An 11,171-nucleotide genomic window follows, 5' to 3' on the forward strand; every position below is an offset into this window, starting at 1 on the left:
CAGCCTTTTGCACTCTCCAGCTGTGCACCAGTTGGGGCTTACTTGAGGCTACTTTTGATACAAACTCCCAGGAGAATTTGTATGATGGTCCCAAAGAGGCTCCTCTCCACGTCTGTCCTGTTGCAGCTTTGTCCCTTTGTTTCCCAGGCGTAAGGGACTGCAGCCTTTTGCAGCCATCTCCGGCTCAGCTGGCCAGCCCTCGTTCAGCCACGCTCTTGAGAAATCTTAGTGGAGAGTTAGACCTGGCAGATGGAGGCTGTTACCTCATTCCACAAAAATGCTTTGTTATTGAGAAAATGGAAACTGTCTGAGGTTTGGGAGCTGAATAGAGTCATTGGTGTCTGTTTTAACCGCAGTTTAGTGGTGACTGCTGAAAGTTCCCCTCTCCAAGCATTCCCTTTTCCTACACCCATAATCTTCAAGTCATCGGAGAGCTGCAATGATTTAACTCATTAGCTGAGCAAATGCTGAATACTGTTGCATACTCTGCAGAAACTTTGCTAAAACCTCAGCATCTTCCAGCAAAAGAAAAATGGCTAGCCAATAAATAACCCTTTGCAAACTGTTGGCCAGAAAACCGATCCCTATGGATACTAAGCCAAATTCAACTTTTTTTTACAATTCAGCTGTGCCTCTTGTTTACTTGATTTTTAAAAAGCTGTATTAAGATTATGCAGGAACTTCTTGGAGAGAAAAGGCATGCATGGAGGCTTATGTTTTGTAACTCTTTAACGCAGGTATCTGAATCCCAGTTCTGAAGAGAAATTTCTTTTCATCAGTAATTTTTAAAAGTAGATTTCAGCACTGGGGATTTGGGAGCATAGGAGAAAGAATAAAAATAGGGATTGAACTATTTGCAAGCTGGTTTTCATATTGCTGTGAATAATGACTTGAGTTAGTCAGTACAGAAGAGCATTAACCTAAATACAAGACTTGTTTTAGTTAACAGATATTTGTATGCATTTGTGAAACTGTGGCATCTGATACCTCCTGCTGAGAATATTGCATAAGCATTATTCACCAAGTACCCTAATAGAGCGGAAAGCAGCAGTGTTAGCTTTTTGGAAATAAAATGAACACTTTATTTATGTATTTTTAAACTAATGAATCTTAGTGGGCCAAATGAATGTCTTCCAGCTGCTACAGATGGTTTTTACATGACTAAATATTCTGGTGCGTAGAAAAACCTAGAATACTGGAACCACAAGATATTAAATACTTAAATATTACCCTGGAATGTAAATATGATCTTGATATTTTGAATTTGTTTACCCAAATTTCAAGTGTTCACTTAGAAATTTATCAATTAATACAGTTCCGATCTTGTTATCGGGGAAGAAGAGTGACTACTCAGCATCTTCTCCAAATTTCTTTAAATATCAGAGTGGGTTTCAGTAGCAGGAATATGCTCAACTGAAGAAATAATCCCAGCTGTTTCAAGCAGAACCCAGGATCAGTATTTTAGCTGTAATGAACTGTTTCCGTTCTAGATCCCTGCTTTTTGTGGGTTTACAGTGTAACCATAAAAATCCTTTCCAGGCTGAGCTCTGCCTCCTGAGGTCTTTGGGACGTTTTTTTAATATAAAATGCAAATTGTAAAAACAATTAGCAGTTGATTTTCAGGCTGTATCTTACCAGTTTAGAGCCCATTCTGGACATGTGTTGCTCCTGTAACTGTAAAGCAACCTTATTTCTTGAATGATCCAAGCCTACAGGATTTCCCTCATGCAAGTGTATCAGAGGTTAGGTAGTTTCTGTTGTAGTTCAGATCTGTGGGGCTGCAGATCATGCCATTTTCCGCTAAAGTGTGTATACCAACTCAGTACTGCTGGTGAAAAATGTCTGGGTTTTAAGGCTTTTCTAATGAAACAAAATAAATTGAATAATAATACAAAATGTCTACCTGAAAGGCCTAACTTCAGCATGGTTGAAGACAAAAATTCCTCTCTGAGGCCCCCATTGAATAGCAGTGTTCCTAGATATTGCTTAGGATGTGAAAACGGTGAAGAAAGAACAGCAACAAAAACAGTGGATCCCGAACTGTCTCTGAGTGCAAGGACTACTTTTGTCAGTATCATGATCCCACGTACTAGCCTAGACTTCTGACTTTTGCCAGGCTTTTGACCTCACCTTGGAATTCCACTACCCTCATTTAGGGAAAACATAGCTTTTTCTATTCTTAAGAACTAACACAGTTTGAACTGGTGCGTAAGTCCTGGTGCTGCACTACTCCAGTGCCTTCTTCCAGCTCAGCGTGCTCACTTTTAAAACCCAAAGTTTAAATAGTAGGGGCGACTAGCAAAGGCATGGTGTTACTTGGTCGAAAGATCTGGATTCTGGATTAACTGTACTTTGTAACTGCACAGTACTGTGTCTGTCTATCATAGAATGCTTTGGGTTGGAAGGGACCTTAAAGATCATGTCCTCCTCTTCCTTCCTTTTTCCACTGCTTCTCACAAAGAGTTCAGTTTGTGGAATCTATTTGGACATAGGTCTATAACATGCATTAGTGGGTGTCACAGTTTCCAGGCTGACGGGGATATGTGCTGCATCTCAGAAGAAGAAAGATGGGCAGGGACTTGGATCTTGGTTCCATTTTTAGTTCTACCAGGCTTGCCTTGTGCCAAAACCTTCCGAGGTGCAAATCCCAGGAGGGAGATAAAATAACTCCCTGCCCTGCAGGTGCTATAAGGGTAAATAATGTTTTTGCTGGTGACAGCTGTTAGGGAATTGAGGAAGCAATAATCCTATGAGAGGTACAGGATGTCAGATCTGTGGAAACTGAGTGCTCTTGCATTTATGGTCTTGCACTGGATCATCATATATATTTGTGTTATTTGCAGTAGGGAGTCAGGGAGCTAAACTACTTTCCAGGTAAAGAAACTAATCTTTAGTTTGTGTCCTTAAATGTGGATTAGTTATTTTCATCTGCCTCTTTTCTCAGCACATGAAATTTTCCAATAGAAAAGTCAGCATTTAAATTTTAAGGCATTTCAGTGGCTACCTGTAACGTAGTGAACACTTCATATCAAGAAAATTGCTGCAATGCCCAGCACAGAGGGTTCTGGAATACGTAGAGTAATAGTGGTACTTACTAAAGAGTCATTAATAGCACGGAGTACACAGTGTGTTGCATGTAACTCAGCCAAGAGAAGTTTTATTTCTAGTATTTCTCAACCCTATGCAAACATCATGTAACTCACAGGAAGATTAAATGTGGCCCATTGCGCTTGTATAGAAGTCTTGGATGTGTTGCTTTTGGAGAGCCTGAAGAGGTGTACGTGGAAAATCACAAATGCACTTCAGGCTGGTGAAGGTGTTAGACTATATGCACAGACTATATCATGCTTCATGCTCTGTGAAACAGTGACTCAACTAAGGAATGATGAAATAAGTGCTTTCAGATCCTTGATAGCTTTGAGTTTTAATTTTAGAAGACGACAGAGCATAACTTTGAATCCAGAGATTTTGAATAACTGGGCCCCAAGTATACCATGCTGTTTGAGTAACATTGACCCTTTCCAGTGGAAATCAATGAGTTCTGCTGCTCGCCTCATTAGCACCTGACTTGGTAAGTCAGGCTAATAATGATGTTCATCAGTTTTTCACTTTCTGTTAGGAGTTTTGCTTGTTCTCTTTTTTGTCGTGTTTTTTTTTTTTCCTCCTGTCATCGTGACATTGAGAAATAGAAAGGGTTTGGAAGTGAAATATATCTGCACAAAATTGGAATCAGAATTCTTATGTCTCTTATGAAAATTTAGAGTAACTTGAATTGTAAGTGTCCAATTTCCAGTCACAAGTAATGACATTTAAACCTCCTGTAGGAAATGCAATCTCTGTGCTGATGTCACCCTCTGGTTTATGATGTGACTGCTTTTGTTCCTGGGCAAGCACTTGACTGTTTTGCTAGTGAAGTGATGATTTACTAGTGAGAGTCTCTTGCTGGTCACACCTGCTCTAACTGTCTGCGGTGTGAGTCACTGGGAGAGCCACCCTTGAGCTGCTTGTGAGTCACTGGGAGAGCCACCCTTGAGCTGCTTCTCACCTGCTGCTGCCGTTGAGACTGTTGGGTTTTACGTTGGTCCATCACATTCGGCAATGCAAGGTAACAGAAAACCGGTCTGAGTTTTTGCTTCCAGGGGTTTGCCGATTTGGGACAAATAGCTTGTAAATAAAGCATTTTTGTTCTGGTCGGTTAGGAGAACAGAGGGAGGGTTATTAGGGCGTTGGTGGTGTCTTGTTGCACTGAAGCCCACAATCCATGCAAACAGCTTTGGAAAATCTTTCAATCTAGTCAGAGAGCAGTCAGCAAGAGCCGGTTGCTGTTGCTTCCTTCAGTGAACGAGTGTGGAGCATCTTCTCTGCAGCAAAGAAATGGGGCATTGCTTCATATCTGCTGCTTCAGGGGCTGAACATCAGCTCTTCTTGGTCTTTACCTGAAAGTTGCTATGAGAGAAGCCTCTGTTATTAAAATTCTGACCTTTCAGTTCCTTTTTAATCTGTGACAAATCTGTTTCATGTAGGTTTCCTTGTAAATCTCAGATTTGAATGAGAGAATGAGGTTCTGTAAATGAGCCACAGACCTGGATCAGGGGCTTTCTAATACTGTTACTACTTTTCTGTTCATGTGAGGTTTTTTTTCTCTAAAGAAGCAGTTTTCCTCTCTTTATGAGTTTTTAGGCACAGTCAGCACATGTGCTTTACCATGTTGCCTGCTAGCAGCAGTGCTCCATGTTGCCCAGACTGAAGTGCTGCCAGCGTGGTGAGCAGCAGCACTAGTTCAGAGACAAGACACGTCCAGTGGGCAGGGGCACAGATGTTGGAAACTCAATGTGTATGCGTAATATAAAGGCATTCATACATTTTGTGAGCATTTGTGCCCCTTAAAATAGATGTTTCCACTTAGTCTTTTGGATGTGGCACCAGTTTTCCCTTTCAGGGGTACCACCAAAGACTTTATCTCAAAGTGTGGCAGCACAGCATGGCAGAAATTGGAAAGCATGTTGCATCTTGCAAATTTCTTTTTAGTGCTTGCAAGGAGTTATTTCTTAGAGATTTTATGTAAAATATGAGACAATTACAGCTGATGGCTTCTATTATTTAAAATGTGCAGTACTTAAGAGTAATTTTGAAAGGTGAGAGATGCTTTAACAAGGAGACTGATTTGAAGATAACCAGCTCTGTACAGTGAAGGTAAATGACACCTGATGACCAGATCACCTAGCAGAGAAATCTTCAGCCACAGAAGAAGGAAACTTGTTTCACTTCTACATTGGCAAGGCAGTGGCTCAAAGAAGAGGTTATCTTCCTCTCTTAACGATCCCCTGTCTGTCCCCATCCTGTACTTTCTTGTACTCTCGAGGGCTCAGCTATGCTGCCCTTGCAGAGCGCTACCTTTTTTCAGGAGGGTTGCAGCTGGCGCATACAGCATCTCCCAGGCAACAAATGATCTCAGTTTTGTTTCGGACCACAGGCAAGCAGGGGATGGTAACCCGAGACAATTTGTCTTTGCCAGGATTCAGTCCTTCCCCAGATTTAGAAGCTGCTCACATGCTGCAGGCTACAGAGCTGTAATTGCCTTTGCTTGCAAGGGACACCAGCAGCTGTAAAAAGTACTTTAGACGGAGACTGTCCTTACTACTTGTGCAAATAGCCAGCACAGGTGGAGAGGCCCACGGTTAGTGATCGGGATGGTGGGAGAGAGGCTGCTGGGCAAGAGCTTGTGTGGCACACGGGTGTCATTGCGGTGTCCCACCTGTCACCTTCCTGACTTTCTCTTCACTCTGCTGATTTTGCATGTGGGTGGAGAGCCCCGAAAGGCACAAAACTGCTAGAGTTACAATGCAGGTTACCTTTCTCAGTCAGTATATCTGCGTATATGCAAGAAACGAACTACAAATGCTCATGTTTGGGAGACAAAGAATGAAATCGGAAAAGGGAATATTTTGACCAAATTTGGTGAAAAAATTCACTTTGCCCTTTAAGTAATAGCCAAGCATTAAATAAAACATGTCTGGTTTATATGTCTTTTCCTGCTACTGTAAGTCAAAGTTGCTTTGTTTATTAAAAAAAAACTGAAGTTGAGCAGAGCCTTAATCAGCAAAACAGCTGCCAGGCTTTCTGGAGAAGACAGTTAATAAGGGATTGGGCTCAGACCACGCAGGCTTGCTTTTCAGCATGCGAGCCCAAAACATGCGCACTGAGTGCATCCATCCCCTGCAGCCTGTCCGCAAGCTCACGTGCATGTTTGTTCAGAAGCAAGCTTGAAGCAGCCCCTTGATTGCCTTTATGTGCAAAATAGAGGTATAATCTCTTACGTACCTTTTATTCAGGGACTACAAAAAGCTTTGTAAACACTAACTTAAATTATGTATCACCTCAGAAATAAGAGTGGCTTCATCCTCAATTAAAAAACAGGCAAAAAAAAAAGAGAAGTGAAAACTACAGCATAAGGCTAGAATTGTAAGAGAACATCAGGGAAATAGAGCGGAATTCCATTATTTTGCAGTGATATCTGTACTGAGATGCACAGACCCCAAGAACTGGCAACTAGAGCAGTCAGATTATTTTTTCTGCATATAGGCTGTGATGTCTGTTTGAGTTGCAAGATTCTTGTGGGCTGAGCAGATCTAAGATGAAGGTGCATTGGCCTCAGTGTGCAGTTAGTCATTTCCTGTCATGCTTTCATGTTTGAATTCTAGTGTACTGGGTATGACCATTATTTCATGGGGCAAAGAGATTTTGAAACACTATTGCCGGAGTCCTGGGTTTGTGCAGTTGGATAAGCAGTTAGGCATTTATATGGCTATGGGCCAACTTTGCTGGGTTACATGGGCATAAATCAATTCAGTCCAAAATTAAACTTTCATTGCTAGATGATAATCCTCACAACATGCTTATTCTTCAGGACTCCCTTTTTCCTGTCTACCAGGACATTATAAAGATCTCACTGCATTTCTGCATTTGGAAGGTTTAGGACATCCTAGGCTCTGTGCAACAGAGTTCTGTCTTTTGAGTTTGGGGCATGGATGCGTTTTCCCATTTGATCTTTGTGGTTGTGTGTTTGTTTCTGGAGAATACTGACTTCATGCAGAAGCCCTGTACCTCGTGCGAGGTTGTAATTGCAGTGATGTGTGGTGTTATGAGGCTGTAGCACACAGAACAAGAAAATGTATGCTACAACAGGTAGGTAACATGAAGCACCTTATCTACCAATTTGTAGTTTCATGTACATTTATATATACTCTCTTCATGACTTTCTTGACAAAACCTCATCCAGTTATGATCCCTTCCCACCACCCTTTCTTGTCCATCACTTCATAATGACATGGGCAAAGAAGGTTCACAGATAAATTATACCATTTCTAAGCAACAGGCATTTCACTGTCCAGATTAGCTTCTGCCTAGACCTGGTGTGAAACCTGGGGCCCAGAGGCCAGCTGCTGCCCATTGCTTTGTTTTATAGGGTTGATGACTATCTTGGGGGGGGGGGGAGGGGGTGTTCTTGCATTACTGTTTGTTGCCAGTAGGATGATGATTAATGTACCGTCTGCTCAATATGTCTGAAAGGCCTATTCAGCCCTGCACAAGCAACAAGTTCCTCATTCTTGCCCAATTTTCTAGTTGAAAGAGGAAAACTAAGGGAATTTGTGGATTTGACATTGGCAGACTCTCGTGATGTGATTTGTCAAGCATCCACTAGCTGATGGCATTTTTGCCAGGGCTGTTGAGGCTGAGATACCACAAACAGATGGGATTTGTGTATGTTCCCGTGTTGGGAACATCAGTGTGAGCTGATGGTGCAGTCCAACACTGGCAGCCTCTTTGCAGTGGCACTGGAAGTGCTGCTGCTGGGCTGGTGTTGTGCCCACTGCCTGTCACAAACGAGGAAAGCCTGAAGATTGTGTGCACTCACTTTCAGTATGCACTCCAGTGTTTTTGATATCACCGTTACCATAACTGAACGGGAGCATATCCTTCTCTCTTAAATGGGATGCCTAACGCCCTTGAGGGGAGAAGGGAGCAGGAGTTCAGAAAGCAATTGCACGCCTGTTTATTGCTCCTTTTTAAGAATTGATATGAGCAGCCGTTCCCCTGGACTGTGACTCCTGCTCCTCTGATCACACCGAAGCTCCTGTGATCAGTCATGCTCCCTGAAACTTGGCTCCAGCATCTTTCTTCCTATTACGGTCACCCTGGCCACGTCTGCAGCTGCTGCCCTACAGCGAGTTACGAGCTTTGGTAGCAGACCTGCTTGGTGCAAGCTATTGCTGCCAGCAGGCTCCTGCTTGGTCAATGTTGCACGTGGCAGGGGAAGGTACCTGTGATGTGGAGCTTGGGCCAGGCTGTCTTTCTCTTCTCCCAAACCTCTTCAGAGGCCAGCCAGAGTCTATTCTGGCACATTTTTAAGCCACAGGTTTCTTAACCAGCTGGTAAAAGGGACTTCATTTGGCTGGGGAGAAGTTTCTGATGTGTTCATATCTTACTCCTCTGCTCTTGGACTTCCTCCTTCAGTTAAGTGGTCTGTTTGAATCATGGCAAGTCCAAACTGCCCAAATGGTTTCAATTCCTGACTTCCTGTTGAGTGTGCATAATTTGCTTACTTTGTATACATTTGGAATAAGATTAACAGCTGATCTCTTGAGCAAACATTCAGTTTTAATGTCAGCAGAATGACACAGGCTGCTTGTTCTGAATGTGTCCTAACAGCTCTGCTGCTGTTAGGTGCACCCTCGGTCCAAGCTGCCCTCTGAAGAGGGAGGATTTTGTTCAGAACCTGAAATAGTTAATTAACCCTTACAAGTGTTCAGTAAAAAATTTTTAACTCTGAAATCGTTCCCTCCTTTCTTCCTGGACAGACTTTTTCATTTTATGGTTGCATAGTAGGGACTCTTAAGCTTCTTTCTTTGACCCTGGTAGAATTAACTTTCCTTAATAAAATAAGCCTAAGGCAAGGGCTGAATTGTCTGTTGCCTTTCTCCTTGTCAGCCTGCACTCTGCTGTCCCTCTGTTGGGGTTTTGGAAGGTGGGTAGACACAGTCAAGACGGGCACCCACGGGAAGCCTGGCATTTCTCACTGGTGTTGTTTGAATAGATCTTCTGTTTCTTCCAAACCACATATCTTCATGCTCACTGTGCGGATCCTTCAGCTCACAACTGGATTCAGGGGACCTGCTCGGATAGGAAGGATGTGGGGAGGAAAGGGACAGAAGTAGCTGAAAACCAAATGCAAAGCAAGGTCTTGGCCACAGCAAATTACAGTTTGAATCTCAGATGGGCAAACCCGTCTGGTTTTCCACTGTAGCATGGAAAATTGGATTCCCCTGCAACTGCGGCCTCATTAAAAAGAGATTCTTTCTTTAAAGGGTAGAGAAGGGACAAAAGTCCCAGTGTGCTCAAATACTGGCTTAGAGCTTTGTCCCATTACCTTGTATGGGGATGCTGCCTTGTGAGAGCCTGACTTATTAGCAGCAGGTTTTCCTTTCACATAGGAAAAGTTTTGGTTTATGTTTCCTTATATTAGGAGAAAGAATGAGGAATTTAGTACTAGAAGAAAAAGGTCTATGAACTCATTGGTGTTTTGAAACCAGAGCAGAGTTTCGGAGTTCCTTAGGACCCTGAACTTCCCGACAGCCCCATACCCCCAGTCCACAGGCACAACAGCTCATGGCCTGGGGGTGTCGAGATTTCTTGCAGACCCAGCCATGCCTACTGGAGAGTCTGTAAGCACATCAAGGCCAAAACTATTTCCACGTGCAGATAGCTGGCTCTGTATATGGACTCTCTAAGGTTTGTTGGCCTTCCTGAGAGACCTGGCCAATCATTTATAGTAATTCAAAAATTTAATTTAAACTTTAAAAAAATCATTGCTGCTTTCCAGATCTTTTGAGTATATCTGGTCTGGCAGAATTCAGCAGGTACTCAGACCAGGCATCAGTGGTCATTTTCCTCCCAGAATCAGCATTGCTGGTGTTACAAGAAGGCGTGAAACTGAGCCTGGCCTGCTGGAGATGGTGCCTCCTGGAGATGCATCCCATAACCTCCTCCTCTGTAGAATAATGCTGATATAGAAAATAAATATTAGCGTACATATTGTGCCATGTCATTAACATAGAAAGTGATAAAGATGCTTCCTGTCTCTCATCCTGTGTGTTGGCCTGTTGTTTGAGGCAGAGGGCACCTCTTAGTGCACTTACCAGAGTTGGGCTTTGTCTCTATTAGGTCTTCCAGTGCTCTCATTGCACTCGTAACCTCACTCTTCAGCCTCTCCTCTCTGCGGGAAGCTGCTTTTGGGTAGAACTGGGCTCCGTGTACCTGCCCTTAGTGGCACCCTCTTGCTCCATACAGGCAGTGCTGTGTGTGAAGGCACTGCTCAGCTTTGGCGTGCCTGCGCCTCTGCCCGTGCTGCTGGGACCTCATGCAAGTCCAGCACAGCAGCGGTGGCCATGCCCTGCACCGCGGTCATTTGCCTTTGCTCACCTTGGACCTGGTGTGATGTCTCAGTCATGGCTGTGCAAACAGTGCAGTGCTTTCTGCAGGGCACCTCTGGGCAGGCTGTGGGCCGACATCAGGTGAGATTGTCTCAGTTTTAGGGTAAGATCAGACATCTGTGGGACAGTTGTGCTTTTAGCACTTGATCTATATGCAGAGCTGTCAGGAGGAGTCCATGTGATGTGGTTTTGCTCTTCGGGTGGAGGGCATCTCAGAGATCTCTTCTGAACATTAGGAAACCCTCAATTTGCCATTCTAAGACTGTATTAAAATCATGCAACAATCTAGGTCTACTTTGTGACTTGTCAGATGCTTTAACAGTTTCTGCTACTTCTTCCTCTCAAAGTTGTGGGCATTTTCAGGAAGCTGCCTACCTTGCTGAGCAAGGGTGATTCTGACAGCACTTATTTCATTTGAAATGCAGGGTGTTCCCTTACAACTGTGCCAGCCATTTTGCTAAATCTGTTGCAGAGCCCAGAGCAGCCCATTACTGCTCTGGGCAGGAGGTTGGTCTGCCCGTGCTTGGGGAAGCGACTGTAGTGCAGCTTGCTCAGCAGAGCTTGCTATAGGCACGTGCGTAAGCGCAACATCCCAGTGGTGCAGGTGGGGGCTGTGTGGCCTTACACCCAGCTGATTAATTTGTCTCCTGCCTCCTCCTCCTCCGAGGCTGACTGTAAGAA

The 11,171-nt window shown here is 43.7% G+C and overlaps 1 protein-coding gene across 1 annotated transcript in view; it reads left to right on the forward strand.

The window, feature by feature from the left end:
• Positions 1 to 4,011: 4,011 nt before the first annotated feature.
• FHL3 (four and a half LIM domains 3) overlaps positions 4,012 to 11,171 on the forward strand; it is a 17,512-nt gene continuing 10,352 nt past the window's right edge. The window contains exon 1 of the mRNA XM_009328205.1: positions 4,012 to 4,105. Coding sequence (XP_009326480.1) covers positions 4,099 to 4,105 — 7 coding nt within the window. The 5' untranslated portion in view covers positions 4,012 to 4,098. The remainder of the gene's footprint in view (positions 4,106 to 11,171) is intronic.

This window comes from Pygoscelis adeliae, unplaced genomic scaffold, assembly GCF_000699105.1.
Source record: "Pygoscelis adeliae isolate BGI_AS28 unplaced genomic scaffold, ASM69910v1 Scaffold387, whole genome shotgun sequence".
Classification (NCBI taxonomy): domain Eukaryota; kingdom Metazoa; phylum Chordata; class Aves; order Sphenisciformes; family Spheniscidae; genus Pygoscelis; species Pygoscelis adeliae.